Consider the following 19834-nt stretch of genomic DNA (forward strand, 5'->3'; position numbering starts at 1 on the left):
TGTACAAATTACCTCAACTAAATGGTACCCCTGCACACTGACTCGGTACCGGTATCCCTGTATATAGGCTCGTTATTGTTATTTTATTGTGTTACTTTTTCTAATTTTTTACTTTAGTTAATTTGGTAAATATTTTCTTAACTCTTCTTGAACTGCACTGTTGGTTAAGGGCTTGTAAGTAAGCATTTCACGGTAAGGTCTACACTTGTTGTATTCGGCCCATGTGACAAATAAAGTTTGATTTGATTTGAAACAAGCCTAAACATTTCACAGACAGGTGTTGATTTTTGAAAATGTCTTTAGTGTATTGGCAAAAGACGGGCACAGAGGAGATTCCAGTTCTGCCCTTTCAGGTGTCAGAACGTCTTTAGGCCTCCTCCTTCTCGTCTCCGTGTGTGATGATGTAACACAGTGACTTGTAGTCGATGTTGCCGGCCACGTCAATTGGAGCCACAGAGAAGGCCTGATCCACCTGAGGATGTCATCAGGAGAGGACAGTGGGGTTAGGCAACTCATTGGGAACGGATCAAAATAAATGTGCACAGATATTAATTCTACTGTCCATGTAGGACTGCGCTACTGATTGAATGATCGATCCCTCTCTCTCTCTAGTAACTTGTCAACTGTGTGATTTTTTAAAATGTATTCTTCTTGTTAAGGAGGTAAGAAGGAGATAAACATTACCAACCTCATCTGCTGTGAATTTATCAGCCTGGTTCATCAGTAATCGTCTAAACCTAAAAAATGTTGGGGAAAAGACAGAACAAAGCGAATAACATTATACTCTACGTCATTGTACAGTTTGGCAAACTAGGAAGAGATTCAAATGATACTGACTCATCCTTGTTGACGAAGCCTGTGCCGTTTGGGTCAAAGAGCTTGAAGGCAGCGAGGATGGTGTCCTCAGGGTCTGTGCCTGTAGGGGGAGAGTTACGGTATATTCCACAGTTCAGCTAACACGGACAAGCCAGCCACACACACACACACACACACACACACACACACACACACACACACACACACACACACACACACACACACACACACACACACACACACACACACACACACACACACACACACACACACCATCCAGCCTAATAACCAACAGTGTAACCCACATTAAATTACATAACATCATAACATTGATATCACAACATTCATACAGAGGAAACACTGATGAATGACTGTCCCTATGGCAAGATTAAAAGAGTCTCAGCCTTCTAACTGTGAAGTAGATTGTGTGAGATGTGGAGCGATGTGGTCTCACCATTGAGCTTCTCCCCAAACAAAGAGAGGAAAACGGTGAAGTTAATGGGACCCTTCCCCTCGTTCAACATCTCATCCAGCTCCTCATCCTTTACGTTCAGCTTTCCTGGGAAACAAAAAACCAAATGAATATACCAACATATGCACATGACCGCATGCACGCACACACACAGACACACACACACATTTGTAAAGAGACTGAATACCTAGCTGTCCATAGGTTTCCCTCAGATCCTGCTTTTTGATGACACCATCTCTGTCTTGGTCAATACAGCCAAAAGCCTGGAGACAGACACAGTACAGCCATAAGTTAGTAACAGTGGTGTAAAGTAACTAGTACAAATACTTTGAAGTGCTACATAAGTACTTTACTATTTATATTTTTGAGAACTTTTACTTTTACTCCTATAAATCATCCCTGACATCCAAAAGTACTTGTTACATTTCAATAGCAATATAATCCAATTCACACACCTATCAATATAACAAGTTATGAGGCACTATATTGGATCACTCCAATATGGAATCCTTCCACACAGCAGCATACATTCCGAGTAAGGAATGCAGATTATTCCTGTGTACCGGGTAGTGCTGAGGCTGACCCTCTTAAATAGCTGCCGCCGCACTACTCCCACCTCTTCCTTCTTTTGGCTCATTCCAGAGTGGATTCGCTTGGTAAGAGCTCTATGTTAGAGTGTATAGGGGCAGAGGTATTATTCAATAGCTTGGAGCAGCTAGCTAGCTAGCTAGCTAGCCTCTCCATCTGGGTGCTCTACTGTCATCTCATTTGGTTTTTGTCATTGTTTTTATTACTTGTGACAGAGTGTGCCAACAAGGGGTGATACTCGGTTTGGTCGCTGAGGGTTTGTCTTAGTAGACTGTGTGACTTGTCTATCCACCAGAACCCTCACTGGTTTTAGCCTTCGGGGACCACACCTACCCCGCAAGATCAGGAGACTGTGTATGTTTTGCACCAGTGGACTTGCAGTTCTCACATGATAGTGAGCTAGGTGTCGCGAGGCACACCACGTTTTCATCTCTCACACAGCGCAGCTAAACACCTTCTTCACTCACTTTGAGGATAAACAGTGCCGCCGACACTGGCCGCTCCGGAGGACTGTTAGCTCTTGTTCTCCGTGGCCGACATGAGTAAGACATTTAAGAGTGTTAGCCCTCGCAAGGCTGCCAGCCCTGATGGCATCCCTAGCAGCATCCTCAGAGCATGCACAGAGCAGCTGGCTGAAGTGTTTGTGGACATATTGTCAGGAATCCCGCTTCCTGAGTCTGTTTCTGCCTGAGATTACTGTTTTTGTTTGAGTGTTGTCTAAGGTTCCTGAACGCACCCTGTCTGGTTGCCAGGCAACGAGGTTAGGCGGGAGATCTATTATTACCCGCACCTGCATCTCATCAACCTTCTGCACACCTGGTCCTGATCTTCACCTCTTCTTAAAACCTGTTAGGGCTAGGGGGCAGTATTTGCACGGCTGGATAAAAAAATGTACCCGATTTAATCTGGTTACTAATCCTACCCAGTAACTAGAATATGCATATACTTATTATATATGGATAGAAAACACTCTAAAGTTTCTAAAACTGTTTGAATGGTGTCTGTGAGTATAACAGAACTCATTTGGCAGGCAAAACCCTGAGACATTTTCTGACAGGAAGTGGATACCTGATGTGTTGTATTACCTTTAAACCTATGCCATTGAAAAACACAGGGGCTGAGGAATATTTTGGCACTTCCTATTGCTTCCACTAGATGTCACCAGCCTTTACAAAGTGTTTTGAGTCTTCTGGAGGGAGATCTGACCGAACAAGAGCCATGGAACGATGATGGCCCATTAGACACCTGGCGCGCGAGTTCATGTTGGGTACCCTCGTTCCAATACGTTATAAAAGAGAATGCATTCGTCCACCTTGAATATTATTCATGTTCTGGTTAAAAAAGGCCCTAATGATTTATGCTATACAACGTTTGACATGTTTGAACGAACGTAAATATATTTTTTCCCCTCGTTCATGAAGTGAAGTCCGGCGGGCTTAGATCATGTGCTAACAAGACGGAGATTTTTGGACATAAATGATGAGCTTTTTTGAACAAAACTACATTCGTTATGGACCTGTGATACCTGGAAGTGACATCTGATGAAGAGAATCAAAGGTAATGGATTATTTACATAGTATTTTCGATTTTAGATCTCCCCAACATGACGGCTAGTCTGTATCGCAACGCGTATTTTTCTGGGCGCAGTGCTCAGATTATTGCAAAGTGTGATTTCCCAGTAAGGTTATTTTTAAATCTGGCAAGTTGATTGCGTTCAAGAGATGTAAATCTATAATTCTTTAAATGACAATATAATATTTTACCAATGTTTTCTAATTTTAATTATTTAATTTGTGGTGCTGACTTGACTGCCGGTTATTGGAGGGAAACGATTTCCTCAACATCAATGCCATAGTAAAACGCTGTTTTTGGATATAAATATGAACTTGATAGAACTAAAAATGCATGCATTGTCTAACATAATGTCCTAGGAGTGTCATCTGATGGAGATTGTAAAAGGTTAGTGCATCATTTTAGCTGGTTTTATGGTTTTGGTGACCCTGTCTTTGAATTGACAAAACATTACACACAACTCTTGTAAATGTACTGTCCTAACATACTCTAAATTTATGCTTTCGCCGTAAAACCTTTTTGAAATCGTAAAACGTGGTTAGATTAAGGAGATGTTTATCTTTCAAAGGGTGTAAAATAGTTGTATGTTTGAAAAATTTGAATTTTGACATTTATTTGGATTCAAATTTGCCGCTCTTGAAATGCACCTGCTGTTGATGGAGTGCACCACGGGTGGGACGCTTGCGTCCCACCTAGCCCATAGAGTGATCTTCACCTCTTCTTAAGCCCTGAGCTGACATCGGATCGTTAGCAACGAACAGTATGTTGTGCCAGCGTATCAGCCTCATGTTTCCTGAGCTAGTTTTGTTGTTTTGTGCTTGTTACTGGTTACTCACTCCCGTTTACTCTGTCTACAGTCTTTCTCCCGGAACATTCAACTCCCTTGCCTGGCCGTCGGTGGATACAGTGACTTCATTGGATCAACCCATTTACTCTCATCAACTCACCTCCGCTGCCGCTCCGTCTCCTGGATCACTCAAATTACACATCAAGACTACCAATATATACTCACCTTCATTTTACTCACCTTGTCCTGGTCTGCTTCTGGGTTCTGTCTTAGAGAATCGTGACACATATTCAATCTCTCCCTATCCCAGTCTGCTGTCCCCACTTACTTCAAGATGTCCACTATTGTTCCTGTACCCAAGAACACAAAGGTAACTGAACTAAATGACTATCGCCCCGTAGCACTCACTAATATCATCATGAAGTGCTTTGAGAGGCTAGTTAAGGATCATATCACCTCCACCTTACCCGACACCCTAGACCCACTGCAATTTGCATGCCACCCCAATAGATCCATGGATGATGCAATCGCCATCGCACTGCACACTGCCCTGTCCCATCTGCACAGGAGGTATATCTATGCAAGAATGCTGTTCATTGACTACAGCTGAGCCTTCAACACCATAGTACCATCCAAGCTCATCATTAAGCTGGAGGCCCTGGGTCTGAACCCCACCCTGTGCAACTGGCTCCTTTACTTCCTGATGGACCGCCACCAGGCGGTGAAGGTAGGCAACACCTTCACTACGCTGGTCCTCAAAACTGGGGCCTCACAAGGGTGCATGCTCAGCACCCTCCTGTACTCCCTGTTCACCCATGACTTCGTGGCCATGCACACCTCCAACTCAATCATCAAATTTGCAGAGGACACAACAGTGATATGCCTGATTACCAACAATGATGAGACAGCCTACAGGGAGATGGTGAGGGTCCTGGCGAAGTGGTGCCAGAAAAATAACCTCTCCTTCAACAAAACAAATGAGCTAATCATGGACTTCAGGAGACCGCAGAGGGAGCACGCCCCCTTCCACATTGACTGTGGTCGGTAAAAAGCTTCAAGTTCCTTGGCGTTCCTTGGCGAACACATCACTGACAATCTGAAATTGTCCACCCATACAGACAATGTGGTGAAGGCGCAACAGCACTTCTTCAACCTCAGGAGGCTGAAGAAATTCAGCTTGGCCCCTCACTGGTACGGCAACTGCACCGTCCGCAACCGCAGGGCTCTCCAGAGGGTGATGCGGTCAGCCCAACGCATCACCGGGGGCACCTGCCCTCCAGGACATCTACAGCACCGTGTGACAGGAAGGCCAAGAAGATCATCAAAGACCTCAGCCACCCGAGCCACTGCCTGTTCACACCGCTATCATCCAGAAGGTGAGGTCAGTACAGGTGCATCATAGCTGGGACCAAGAGACTGAAAAACAGCTTCTATCTGAAGGCCATCAGACTGTTAAATAGCCATCACTAGCCGGCCTCCGCCCAGTACCCTGCTCTGAACTTAGTCACTGTCACTAGCCGGCTACCACCCAGTTACTCAACCATGCACCTTGGAGGCTGCTGCCCTATGTACATAGACATGGAACACTGGTCACTTTAATAATGTTTACATACTGTTTAACCCATTTTATATGTATATACTGTATTCTAGTCAAGTCCATCCTATTCAACTATTGCTGTACATACACTATTCTATCCTACGTATTCTTCAGATATACTACATATTCTATCCACATACTGTCCATCATGTCTATACATCCCAACCACAGGTTGGTGGCACCTTAATTGAGGAGGAATGGCTCATGGTAAGGCTCCCCAAATACAGGTGTGTCAAGCTTGTAGCGTCATATCCAAGAAGACTCGAGGCTGTAATCGCTGACAAAGGTGCTGAGTAAAGGGTCTGAGTACTTTTGTAAATGTGATATTTCAGTTTTTTTTTTAAATAAATTAGCAAAAAAAACATTTAATCAATTTTAGAATAAGGCTGTGATATAATAAAATGTGGAAAAAGTCAAAGGGTCTGAATACTTTCTGAATGCACTGTATGTATAGAGAAATGCTTGTGTTCCTAGCTCCAACAGTGCAGTAATATCTAACAAAACACACAAATCTAAAAGAGAAAAAATTGAATTAAGAAATATATATATATATATATATATACTCTGGACACTGACATTGCTCGTCCTAATATTTCTCTATTTCTTAATTCCATTCTTTCACTTTTAGATTTGTGTGTATTGTTAGATATTACTACACTGTTGGAGCTAGGAACACAAGCATTTCTTTACACCCGCAATAACATCTGCTAAACATGTGTATGCGACCAATAAGATTTTATTTTATGCTACAGTTTTGGGACAGTTAGAGCACAGGTGGACCTGTTTGCAACTCAGGAAAACACTCATTTCCCCAGCTTGTTCTCGATGTCGGACCCTACAGGCCCTCTGGGTCTGGACACACTCGCTCACGATTGGCTTTACGTGTTCCCACCATTTCCCCTGGTCACAGCTACACTAGACAGGGTCATTTTGATGGGCCACCAGCTGCACTTGATAGCTCCATGCTGGTCGAGACCACCATGGTTCAGCTTCCTGTTGTCCCTCTTGTTGGGGACTCCATGGCAGCTGCCCCTGAGGCCCAACCTGCTTTTTCAGACACTGTGGCATCCGGACCCGCACCGCCTCCAACTTTGGGCTCGGCCTCTGAAAGGCGTTAGTGGACCAGTCTAGGCCTTCAGGATAATGTGATGAACACATTGCGGAGCACCATGGCTTCTTCCAACAATGCCTCATATCAAATGTGGTGGGGCATATTCTGTACCTGGTGTGAGAGTCATATGTGCAAATGGATTTACAGTTTTCACAGTCACAGCTCGATGCGGGCCGAGGGGCATCCACATTGAGAGTGTATTTACCCGCTATCTTGGCATGCCAAGAGGGACCCATGGGTGGCTACCCATTGCTTTCCAGATTTATGAAGGGAGTTCTACCTCTGTGTCCAGCAATGCCCCTCCTGCGGCAGCGGGTGAGATGGATGTTTTTCCCCAAGTGTGCTGTGCTCGATCAGTTCCTTGGACACTTACATTACACAGACACAGGCAATACGACAGTCCGATCGGTTATTCGTTTGCTATGGTGAGAGAGTTCTGGGCCAGAGCCTATCAATACAAAGACTCTCACATTGGATTGTGGACCATTACTACAGCATATCTGCCGTCTGCTGTATTGGGATGTTTTACTAGAGGAGTAGCTACACCATGGGCCCTGCTCTGAGGAGTTATCCTCAATGACATTTGCGCCTCGGCCAGTTGGGCATCGTCTAGCACCTTTTCTAGGGACTATCGAGTCTATGTTGCCGCCACCAATGAGGTTGCGACAGCAGTGCTGGGTGTTGCCTCTGCTTCCCTATTTGGGGACGGAGGGACACAGTAACTATGACTGCCCTGACCTCAGTCCTACGGGAATTTTCCCTCTGTCTGGCCCTTAATTTCCCCGATTTAATCTGTTATTGTGATACCATATTGGAGTGATCCAATTTAGTGCTACATAACGAAGGTTATGTATGTAACCACGGTTATGTGATCTACACCGCCTCGAAAAAGGACACGAGGTGGAAGAAGGGTGGTGGCAGCTATTTAAGGGGATCAGCCTCAAACCTCAGCACTACCCAGTACATGGGATTCATTTGAAATCCTTACTCGGTATGTATCCTGCCACGCGGAAGGATACCATATTGTTGTGATCCAATAGCTCACATAACCGTGGTCACATACATAACCTTCACTGTCAGCTCTAGCGCCTCAACTGGCAGACTCAATAAACACATATACTGCATTTGTAAATGATGTTTGAGTTTTGAAGTGTGTCCCTGGCTGTCCGGAAATAATTGTTTTTATCTTGCCTTCTCCTTTGCTTCATATAAGAAATTTGATGTGTAGAATTTACTTGTACTTTTACTCAAGTATGACAATTAAATAATTTTTGCACCACTGTACTTAAGTCCATTTAAAACCAGATACTTTTAGACTTTTACTCAAGTAGTATTTTTACTGGGTGACTTTCACTTTTACTTGAGTCATTTTCTATGAAGGTATCTTTGCTTTTACTCAAGTATGACAATTGAGTAGTTTTTCACCAGTGGTTAGTAATATTGCATTTTTTTGTTTGGTTTTACCTTCATCATAAAATAAATAATTATTATCCAAATGTATTTATCACTTATATTTAGAGCAGTTTCCTCTGACGTCTAATGTCTATGAACCAGCAATCCAAACTACCAATATGGCACTTTCATGAACTAGACAGTGAAAGTGTAACTTTACCTCCTTGAACTCCTGTATCTGGGACTGTTCGAACATGGAGAAGACATTGGAGCAGCTCTTCTGGGCTCCCCTCTGTCTCTTATTAGCAGCCTTCTTACTGGCCTGAGACACCAGGACAAATAGACAGACGGTTACACATCATCTTTACTGTCACTCAGTCTGACCAGAGTGAGAGGAGAGAGGGAGTCTAACAAAAGCAGCTACATCAACATGTAATAATTAAACCATGTATTCTACATGAAAGAATACTGAGTGATAAATTCAAACATGTCACATATACATTTTAGCCTCTTCTTCTTACACTAAACCATCCTAGTTTTACTTGACCAAGGTCATCCAAAGTCGGTATGATTTAAATTCAAATCAGCATGATTTACTTTCTAAGGACTTATATTTGTAATCAAAATAGTAGGATATTATAAAAGGGCTTTCAACACTGTAAAAGCAGTTCCGATGGAAACCTAACACCAGATGTACTCTCAACATAGTCAAAAACGCTTCTAATATTGTATCACAACAATTAACTCAATTCCAGATCAATATTCCAGAGATATATTGCTCATAAGAAAAGTTAGATGGCAAACGATGAATAATATGGAGAATGTCATTTTTCTACTCACCATGTCAGTGTGTGGTGCAATGTCTCTTGGTCCAGGACTATGTGTGATTAGTAGGGAGGGTTTATATGTATGGCCCATGTTATCTTCTGCCCTCCTATAATAAGCCTGCAGTGGGTACCATAGTCCCTTACATGGCCATCTCTAACCTCTCTCTCTCTGTGGGAACACGATAAGGACCCAAGGACCAGGATTCCACTGGGGTGGAGTAAGGAGATAGGGAGAGATATAGTGCAGGGGGAGGAGGGGTGATGCGATGAGAGAAGAGAAGGGAGAGAGAGGGGAGGTGGATGTGCAGAGGTACGGTGAGAGAGTGGGGATGGCGGGATATGGCAAACGAGGAGGTGGGATTTAGAGGATTGTGGGTGTTATGTGATGCAATGTGAGTATAGTCAGTAAAATCTCTACCGATGAAAAGTTGAGATGTTACCCATTGGTATGGCTGTTGTTTATACTCTTATTTCAGTTGTGTTGGGTGTTTGCCTGATTTTGTGTTACTCACCTACACTTAGGCTTTGCTGAACAGAAACTTTACAGTTCTTTATGACACCAAAGTATGTGGTAATGTACAGCAAAAGCCTAAATGTTTTATGATGATAGACACACAAAAAAGAAATAAAAAAAATGTTATGTTATAGCAACTTTATTTACAACAAACAAAGCACATTCTCATTCTTAGATATACATATTAGCAATTAAGACCTAAACTCATCATACATACCTTTTATAAAGAAGCATTTCATTTCCCACTAACAGTAAGTGAGAGACTAAACTGCAATACATTTGAAATGTCTAATCCTTTACTTTTAGGTTACTGTTTTTAGGGTAACATCTCTGGATTGTACGGACATCAGCAAACTAAAAACATACAGACGTTATAAATCAATGTCATTGCTTTTCACATGAACGTTATATCACAGTACTAACCAGGCCTCAAAGACCTGCAATCAGTGGTAGCTTGAGAACATGTTATAACAAGGGTTCAGTACTTGCTGTGACACACCACCTGTGCATTGTGGGTACTCCAGGAAATTTACAGAGACTCTGTATAATACTGTACACTAGGGAAAATACTGATTTAACCTGCCTCTTTGTTTTCCATATTGTGTGTGCTGTGTGGTAGGGTTACATGTCAGTACAATGAGTTCTCCACACATATATTCCCTCTCTCACCAGTGAGGAGGAATGCTTTACTCTGTGAGAGCCTCGATAAAAGGCCAGAGTTGGGTGACCTTAGATGGGGGGGATTCTTAATTGGACAACAGTCCGTCCTCTCCTCGACTCCTCTGTCCTCCTCTCCTCTGTGACCTGGAAACCGATAAGTGGTCAAGGAGAGGGTTCATTTGTTTGTAGGCGAACAGAGGAGTGTCCTCCTCACTTCGATAGCTTCCTCTCGCGAAGGATACTGAAGTGCATCCTCAGCGGCAGAGTTTTGAAATCTGACCCCTTTGATTCAGCTGTTGTTCACTTGGAGGAGAAAAGCATACACATATTTCATAGTTTTATCTAGAAAATGTCTAGCACAACTAGCTAAGTTAGTTTTTACTACTTTACACCCCTGTAAACGTCATTTGTATGATGACGCGCTAGTTTAGTTAGTTTTTACTACTTTACACCCCTGTAAACGAAATTTGTATGATGACGCGCTAGTGAAGAAGGAGAGACTCATTTCATACAAATGCATTTGTTTCCATGTTTCCTCCCCTCCACTCCTCGATTACCGTTGACCTTTTTCAAAAGGAGGCGAGGCGAGGATGGAGGAGAGGATGCGAGTTGAGCAACACCAATTGAGATTCTCCAGAGGAGTCATTTACTGTAGGGGTTCAGTTCAGCCTGGTTCACCTGCATCACCCCCTATAGGTGGGAGGCTGTTACGACCCTCTCACTGTGTCAGAATGCACGCTGCCATCTTACAGGCTACTGCAGAGATAAGTGCTGCTCCCCGGCCACTCCCTTCCTCTGACTGGATGAAGGTGATGTCAGAGTGAGGCGTCAGCTCACGTACAACTTTGTGGAACCTGTCTTGGAAACTGTGGAGGGAGATCAACATCAGGGTTAGAATAAAATCCATTACATTTTCACTAGATATGAATAGCATCATTTGTATGTTACAGACTTAGTGACCCTCTCTGTCTCTCTCTCTCTGCATCTCCCTCCTACTCCTCACCAGGGGTGGAGTTTGTAGACGGAGCCGTCAACGCCCACGGTGATCTTCAGCACCTCCTGGCTGCGGCGTTCTCTCATGCGATTGATTACGGCGGCTAACCCCGCTCCACACATGTGTGCTGCCCGCGTGGACACGCTCTCACACGCCAGACGCACTATGTCACAGTCCATCTCCGAGGGCAACACGCCCAGCGTGGACAGGATGTTGTAGATCTGCTTCCTGTCACCAGAGTCACTGAGAAACACACAAGGAGAGAATACACACTTAACACTTACTAAGGAACCAAGACTTACTGAGCGTAGCTTTACTGTCTCACACAGAAGACAGTCACTGACACAAACTGTATTGCTGTAATTCTAATAGTGTTGACAGATGTTATTGTCATTTCAAGGTTGTGTCGTGACCCCTCACCTCTCTATCTGGGAGACGTAACGCGTCTCAAAGCTGCCGCGAGTCTTCAGCAGGTCAGAGGCTTCCCCGTTAAACAGCAGCTCTTCATTCACCAGCTTCAACAATACCAGCCTCACCAGCTCTCCCATGTACTTCCCACTGATCAACTTCTCATAGCTACAGACAGATGGAGGGGAGGGGGGAGGGAAAGAGCGAGGGGGGAGAGGAAGGTGGACAGAGGGAAGAGAAGAGACAGTAGAGGGAAGCAGCAGAGCAGAGAAGGTGGATGGAGACAGAGAGTCGTGCGTCACACAACACGTGAACCTATATATCCCTGTCATCATCATGTCCCAGCTAGGCTGAAGAATAAGAAGGAAAGCAGGAGGGCGATCTCTCCATCCCTCTGTCGTTGTGAGTGGAGAGAGAGATAAAGTGCTAGGGTGAGTGAGGCTCAGCTCCTCGGCTGCCTGTGTGAAGAGACTGTCAGAGCAAACGGTAAACAGCCATTAGCCTGGTTGAGCACTGGACAGGAGCTCATTAATCTGACCCTGACGTATATGGGCCTGCCACTGGCCACAGCCAGGAAAACAACCGGGTTACCTAGCGACCACACAGGCTGCAGGTCAGTCAGGTGAGCGTCATAGACAGGTGAGGGAGAGAACAAGAGAGAGAGGCACGCTTCCACCTGTGCTTATCCTCAGGCTGCAAGTGTAGTGTGTCACAGAAACATGTGCAGTGTGTCACAGAAACATGTGCAGTGTGTCACAGAAACATGTGCAGCTCTCAGAAACACATTGGACTGTTACTTAATATGAGCTTCTAAGAATGGGCATGTCTGGATACACGTGCAGTATTAGCTGGAACTACTGGTAAAAATATAGTGAGGTGTGTTTCCTTAGTTTATTAAGCAATTTCAACATCCCATCATGCTTAGGGTCATGTATAAAAATGCCCAGTTACCCATTATTTTGGCTACCATGGCTAGAAGAAGAGATCTCAGGGACTTTGAACAGAGGGGTCTTAAAGGACCATAGGGGGTTTAAAGGGTGTGTGTGTGTGTGTGTGTGTGTGTGTGTGTGTGTGTGTGTGTGTGTGTGTGTGTGTGTGTGTGTGTGTGTGTGTGTGTGTGTGTGTGTGTGTGTGTGTGTGTGTGTGTGTGTGTGTGTGTGTGCGTGTGTGTGTGTACGCGTGCGCGTGTCTCAGTCACCAGATCTCATTCCAATTGAAAACTTATGGGAGATTCTGGAGCGGCGCCTGAGATAGCGTTTTCCACCACCATCAACAAAACACCAAATGATGGAATTTCTCATGGAAGAATGGTGTCGCATCCCTCCAATAGAGTTCCAGACACTTATGCCAAGGTGCATTGAAGCTGTTCTGGTGGCTCGTGGTGGACCAATGCCCTATGAACATTTTATGTTGGTGTTTCGTTTATTTTGGCAGTTACCTCTAGGTACTACTTTCAAGAATCAATTTATATAGCCACTTTTATGTCCATGAAAGGTTTTATCACCAGTGGAGATTGGAACACCCCCTAAACGTAGAAGGGCCTGGTTGATTATTTGTGAAACAGACAGCTCTCCAGTACTCACAGTTGTTGTCCAGGGTTGAGAGATGTCTCATCCACCACCCTGTCGTACTCCAGTCTGAATTCCTCCAGCTCTCCATTAGCACCGAAGGCCCCCCACTCTGTGTTCACACACATCCTCCCCTCTTCTCCCTCCACCAGCTCCACTGTCCGCATCTCCTCCATGTAGCAGGCGTTACACCCAGTACCTGGGGATAGCACAATGCTCATATTACACTTGATTTGTGTGTTGTATTACAGACAAACACCAACATAGTTGGCTTTAAAGAGGGGTAGAGAAGGTGGTAGGTAACAGGAGATTAGTGGATGAGCAATCAATGTGTGTGTGTGTGTCCTTACCCACAATCATTCCCACTTCGCAGCTGCGGTCCTCATAGTAGCAAGATATCATGGTAGCAACTGTATCGTTCACCATGGCAACTACGTCCATCTCAAAGTCCTGAAGAGTAAAGGGACATTTCAGTATGACTCTACTTACATGAATCTACTGTGCATGTTTTACAAATGTCTCATAGCATGTCTATCATAACATATCTATAATTCTGTGTATCGTAAACATAGAATCCTTATCCTGTAGTAAAAACCCTACCCCTCTCCTCTTGATGGCATCTCTCAGTAGTCCCACCACGTTGTTACCCTCGGCTCCAGACGCCTTGAACCCTTTGGTCCAGTTCAGTAGGATGCCCTGGGAGGAAAACACAGGGTTAGAGTTAGGGGTAGGGTTGGTAACAGGGCTCAGAGGAGGCTGGTAGGCGGAGCTTTAGGATGACAGGCTCATTGTAATGTCTGGAATTGAATAAATGGAACGGAGTTAACCTTGTGGTTTCCATATGTTTGATGTGCTTGATACCATTCCATTCATTGCATTCCAGCCATTACAATGAGCCCGTCCTCTTATAGTTCCTCCAACCAGCCTCCCCTGACAGACACTAACTCAGACAATCAGATAGTCACTGAGGTCAACTCTCTAATCTGATGTCTCTAAACCTGTGTGGATCTTGTACTTAGTCCACGTCATACCTTGTCTATGTCCTCATGTCGTACGGGGAAGGAGAAGGTGAAACCCAGAGGAAGCTTCCTGTGTTTGATGTGGTGTCTGTCCAGGAAGTCTGATATACACTCTGCAATGTAGTCAAAGAGCTGAGAAGAGAGAGGGAGGAGGGAAAAGGAGAAAGAGGAGAAGACGGAGAAATGGAAAGACAGGATTTATGGGACACTAATTACACTGGTCAGCACAGTGCTCTTCTGAGTGAACACTTCTAAGTACACTAGTGCTGCACGCTCACCATCTCAGCCGTGCCTGTCATTGCGTCTTCAGGGATGGAGTACATCTGGTGTTTGGTCTCCACCTTCCACACCCTCTCCTCATCCTCCCCCACCTTCACCAACATCACACGGAAGTTAGTCCCCCCCAGGTCCAGGGCCAGGAAATCCCCCACCTCTGAGACAGCGCAGCATAGAGAAGGTTGTCATATAGGATCAAACACACACTCACACAACCAGGGCTTTTTGGAATACAGTCTTATCTTATTGAGGCATATGGTATTTCAAAAATCCCTAGACACTGAATGTAAACTAGATCTAATAAGAAATGTAATGTTCTTTCATGTGCCAGCTCTCAAGACATTACCATTCGGTACAAATAGACTAGCTATCATGAATTTGCATTGTTATTTCACAAGAAGGCATTGAATAAATGGGTTGTTGAACCAAATTGGTGCCTTATGCGAAGTGTAACTTGGTAAAAAAATAAAAATAACTTCATAAACTTCATAAAACTTCATGTTCAACTTCATAAAAAACATGTTTTCCAATCTCAAGAGGTAAAGAAACACTACATTTTACTATAGTAAGTGCCTATAAAGAGCCAAATAAAGTAACAGTGTTTACTGTAACAGGTTTGACTGTAACAGGGTTGGTGATTTAATCTTAAATCAGCCATAAATACGCTTGTGACAGGGAGAATGGAAGCTTGTTGTGTGCAACAGTGAGGTGCAATTGAATGCAAGATAATTTTTTTAGGGGAAATTGTTAAAAGCTTTCTAGCCTGTATGTGTAACAGGGTTGACGTGTTATGCCCGACCCGCTCAGTTTCCCACCACAAGACACCAGAAAATGGTCAAAATGTTTAAAAACAGTTCACTTTATTTTTACACTATGATTTTACTATTAGATGTTAAATGTTTCTAGAGAAAACTTTTTTTAAGGAATAATTTCACCATATTAAAACAAGAGTTAAAAACATATTAAAAACAGTTCACGTAACAGGGTTGACCTTAAAATGAGGGACCGATGTGAATTAATCAGTAATCACATGAAATAATTTATAATCTTCAGAAATGACTGTCAAAGCAACAAAATAACTTGAGTTTTACATTGATGGTGAAAACGTTGAGAAATGTTATGGGTAAGTGGGTTAAAACCTTCCTAGAAGTGTCACGATTCCTACCGACGGTGGCGCCCCCTCCTGCTCGGGTGGCGCTCGGCGGTCGTCGTCACCGGCCTATTAGCTACCACCGATTCCCTTTTTGTTTTTCCCTTTTTTTTATGTTTTCTCACCTGCCCTGAGTTAGGTAATTAAGAGGGCTATTTAGTTCAGCTGGCCCGCACCCTATTGTGCGGGATTGTTTTTCTGTATGTCAACTGCGTTTGTTGACTGTGCTTGTTCATTGTATTTTTTCCCTGTTGTTGGGAGACCTCTTATTTTGTACGGGTGGTTCTTAATTAAAATTACCACACAGTGTTCGCTGCTTCCTGCGCTTCTTTCCGCCACACCACAGACAAGACATTACAAGAAGTCACAGAGGGTGTGGCTTTATTTCATATTGAAATTCAGATAAGTTGAATTCTCCTTGTAGTCTATATTAAAGGGCACTTCATTTAGATTTGGGTATGTCATTTTAAGCGAAAATGGAAAAAAAGGGTCCGATCCTTTAATATAACAGGCTTTTAAAAATGCAATATTGATGCATAATTTCTACTTAAAATATGAAAGATACGCAAAAGGCACTCATTTCGTTGAGCGACCCAAATGAGGTAAATGCCTCTACCTGATCCCTCAGGAGTGGAGTAGACGTAGGTGGGCAGCATTTTGACGCTGGACTCCTGGTGCGTCTCCACACGCAGTCCCCGGTCCATCTCCCTCATCATCCTCTTCATCACCTCCTTCAACTGCTCCTTCTTCAGCCTGAACTCCGACAGAATCTGCTCCACCTGCGGAGGGAGGAACGGGTTCAGAGCAGGTCTCATTCATAAAATACCTTTACAATACAATAGCATTATTAACCCCCAAGGGAACGTCAGGTGTGGCATTTCTCAAGCCCAAGGACACTTTACATACATACGTCACAAATAAAGTACAGCAGGGGTTCCCAAACTTTTGTAATCAACGGTCAATGTTTACTTTTTAAGTTGAGTCTATGATAGTATATTACAAATCAGTCTGATAATACTTTTGATGGTTTGAAGTGACTGAAATGCATCAGAAAGGTATTGGTAAGTTCAGAAGGTCATCAGGCTATAATGTTCTATAAACTTCTGTGTAGAAAACAACATTATCATTGATGTTCTTTTCCCCCCAGTCTGATTTAGTGCCTGGTCTTATCCACTCTGGTCTAATGTGTCCTACGCGGCTTGTGGGCATTGTAGAGGGAAACAGAAGACACATACATGCTCCTTATCTTTCTGTGATGGGGGTCATAATATTTTGTAACATAAATCCTTCAAAAGAGTGAGCCACATTTGTAGGAAGAAAACAGAAACCGCTCTGTATTTACAACCGCATCTAGCGGCTACCGGAGGTTACTGACGTAACCCCGGTTCTATGAACCAAGCACAATTTTTTTACATTTGATTTCAGTTTCTCTCGCGAACCCATTTTAAATCAGGTGACCCCACATGGGTCGTGAACCCTAGTTTGGGAAACGATGGAGTACATTATTTATAGCACAACAAAGCAAATTGTGGAAAAAAAGTGTTGTGAAGGAGAGTAAGGGATAATGAAGATGTATTTAATATTTCACTTCAGCCCTTTCTCTCCAATTTTATTCATCTAAAATGTGACCTGCTGAAACACAAACATTGAAAACAAATAAAATAATGTAATAAGTTGAAAGTCAAAGAAGTTGCTATATGCAGTATGCCCTGTTTGATGGTTGCTCTGAAATACGTCACCACCAAGATACACAGAATTTCATCCAGCTATTTCACAAAGAGGACAAAGTAGTGAACTGAACATCTGACAAAGCTTCTCACCCATAATTTCTTCTCAAACAACACGGGGCAGTCTGTGTGTGAAGACGAGTTAATTCAGACAACATTCATGCAGAACAATATGAGTAATAATAGTAGAGTTGAAAGTCAAATTATAACATTATTAAGGCAATAATGTACAAATGATTTGAAAATCAATTCAAGTAACTCAATCCAAAGTAAACTATTCTGAGGTTAAAACCTAGACTGGATACCAAAATGAGTTCTCATCTAAACTCTTCAGAAATGTGTATCTTACCATGAGGGCTGTCTCTAGCACAGAGCTGAGGCTACAAGGCATCTTCCCCATCTGGCCCGTGTAGGAGCTGACACACGGCATCTTTTCTAGCCTTACAAATGACTCTCCGTGTGTATCTAGGTGTATGGTGAGTGTGTGTCTGCAGAGCCGGTGGACTGTAAATACAGTTGAATGAGGACCTCAGCTGTTTTTATGCTCTGGTAAAAGGGGCTGGCCTGGAGAAGATGGTGCCCTCTGTACACACACAAACGCCCGCACCCTAATGCCTCATCCCATCTGGCCAAGGACATGTGGTCAGACGATATATCTATGACCTGATTTCAGGAGAGCTATAGACTGAGTGTACAAGACTGACCAGGTGAATCCAGGTGAAAGCTATGATCCCTTATTGATGTCACTTGTTAAATCCACTTCAATCAGTTTAGATGAAGGGAAGGAGACAAGTTAAAGAATGATTTTTAAGCATTGAGACAACTGAGACATGGATTCAGAGGGTGAATGGGCAAGACAAAAGATTGAAGTGCCTTTGAACAGGGCATGGTAGTAGGTGTCAGGCGCACCAGTTTGAGTGTGTCAAGAACTGCAACGCTGCTGGGTTTGTCACGCTCAACAGTTTCCGTGTGTATCAAGAATGGCCCGTGTGTATCAAAAATCTAGCCAACTTGACATAACTGTGGGAAGCATTGGAGTCAACATGGGCCAGCATCCCTGTGGAACACTTTTGACACCTTGTAGAGTCCAGGGCCCAACGAAATGAGGCTGTTCTGAGGGTAAAAGAGCTACAACTCAAGGAAGGTGTTCTTAATGTTTTGTACAATCACTGTATATTATGCCTTTCTATTATCATCACAGGTCAATTTGACTTTGCTGTGACTAAATCTGTCACATGTGTAATGACCAACAAGATCTCAATGTTTTACCAATTTGAATAAAGATTCTGGCAGGTAATGACAAACCCCAAAAGCAGGCAAACTAAATAAACGCCTCAGACAGAGGTAAATGTTGATCTAAACTAAAAGCCACTACAAATACATACAGCTAAACTATTTTTGTTGCTTTTCAACAGAATATTTAATTCCATTAAGTTAATTTCCAATCTGTATCTATGCGATGACCTGACTTTTATTTAGTAGAACAGATAACATAATTTGACCTAGAAATAGTTGAAATGCAGATTATTGTCTTTGCTTTGAAATTGTGGCAAAGATGTGACCTATGTCAGTGGGTTTAAGAGTAGCCTATGTCATTGGGTTCAACATGCACATGATTTGTGCCTGTATACGTGTACCTAGGCAGATCAGATACTGGTAGATGCAGGTTAATTTTGCGTTACTCAAAGTCTATCATTATTTAACTAGATAAATATACATCTAAATTTAGCACACTGCAAAGTTGAATGGCCCATAAAATCAATAATGGAGCGTTGTAGGCAAAGGGCTCCTGTGCTTATCACTCAAAGGTTATCAAAAGCTGCTCCAAAAATAGCAGTGGTGACCCTTTCCTCGGTGCCCTGACCTCCTGGTTTCAGAGTAAATGCAACAATAATCCAGACATACAAGTTGACACACACTGGGTCCACTACAATTCTTCTTATCAGGAGACTGTTAAGAGATTTGGCCAAACCTTGATCTGCAAATTAAGAATGTCTGAATAATTAATAAATCATTCAAGTTTGATTGAACATACACACACACATACTCACACACACACATGCTCACATACTCACACACACACGCACACACGCACATGAACACACACGCACACACGCACATGAACACACACGCACACACGCTCACACACACACACAGACACACACACACACAGGCATATGCATGCTGCTGTTTGAGAAATCCAGCCATGTTTGATTTGTGTCAGGTCCTTTTATGGATGGAACTTGAACGTGTGCCAAGTGCTTCTCCATAGCTGATTATGCCAGCTAATTTAACCCAGTTAGAGCTCTCCAGCTAGGCTGTTTGCTGAGATGGCCTGATGGGCAAGGCTTCCATC

At 43.3% G+C, this 19834-nt stretch overlaps 2 protein-coding genes across 2 annotated transcripts; both read right to left on the reverse strand.

Annotated features, from left to right (window-relative positions):
• Positions 1 to 280: 280 nt before the first annotated feature.
• On the reverse strand, positions 281 to 9330 carry LOC106580582 (myosin regulatory light chain 2, atrial isoform-like). The gene is made up of 7 exons (XM_014161797.3): positions 9176 to 9330; positions 8556 to 8657; positions 1476 to 1551; positions 1271 to 1375; positions 838 to 916; positions 689 to 737; positions 281 to 472 (listed from the first exon to the last, which is right to left on the reverse strand). The coding sequence occupies exons 1-7, from the start codon at positions 9251 to 9253 to the stop codon at positions 368 to 370; spliced, it is 594 nt and encodes a 197-aa protein (XP_014017272.1). The 5' UTR covers positions 9254 to 9330; the 3' UTR covers positions 281 to 367.
• A 469-nt stretch (positions 9331 to 9799) lies between these two features.
• Positions 9800 to 17988, reverse strand: LOC106580581 (hexokinase-4). Its single transcript, XM_014161794.3, has 10 exons — positions 17828 to 17988; positions 16368 to 16530; positions 14604 to 14758; positions 14338 to 14457; positions 13907 to 14002; positions 13657 to 13756; positions 13322 to 13505; positions 11751 to 11906; positions 11340 to 11573; positions 9800 to 11202 (listed from the first exon to the last, which is right to left on the reverse strand). Exons 1-10 carry the CDS (start codon positions 17906 to 17908, stop codon positions 11055 to 11057), a joined length of 1437 nt encoding a protein of 478 aa, XP_014017269.1. The 5' UTR covers positions 17909 to 17988; the 3' UTR covers positions 9800 to 11054.
• Between the last annotated feature and the right edge of the window lie 1846 nt (positions 17989 to 19834).

Source organism: Salmo salar, chromosome 20 (assembly GCF_965601325.2).
Source record: "Salmo salar chromosome 20, fSalSal1, whole genome shotgun sequence".
In the NCBI taxonomy this organism is placed as follows: Eukaryota; Metazoa; Chordata; class Actinopteri; order Salmoniformes; family Salmonidae; genus Salmo; species Salmo salar.

Coding starts and splice junctions, on each gene's coding strand:
- LOC106580582 (XM_014161797.3), bottom strand. CDS start 9,253: ATGGGCCATACATATAAACCCTCCCTACTAATCACACATAGTCCTGGA. Junction 1,376..1,475: donor GGAAACCTATGGACAGCTAG/GTATTCAGTCTC, acceptor TTTGTTTCCCAG/GAAAGCTGAACGTAAAGGAT. Junction 473..688: donor ATAAATTCACAGCAGATGAG/GTTGGTAATGTT, acceptor TGACATCCTCAG/GTGGATCAGGCCTTCTCTGT.
- LOC106580581 (XM_014161794.3), bottom strand. CDS start 17,908: ATGCCGTGTGTCAGCTCCTACACGGGCCAGATGGGGAAGATGCCTTGT. Junction 11,907..13,321: donor CTCAACCCTGGACAACAACT/GTGAGTACTGGA, acceptor ATCTGTCTGTAG/CTATGAGAAGTTGATCAGTG. Junction 11,203..11,339: donor GTCTACAAACTCCACCCCTG/GTGAGGAGTAGG, acceptor CTCCCTCCACAG/TTTCCAAGACAGGTTCCACA.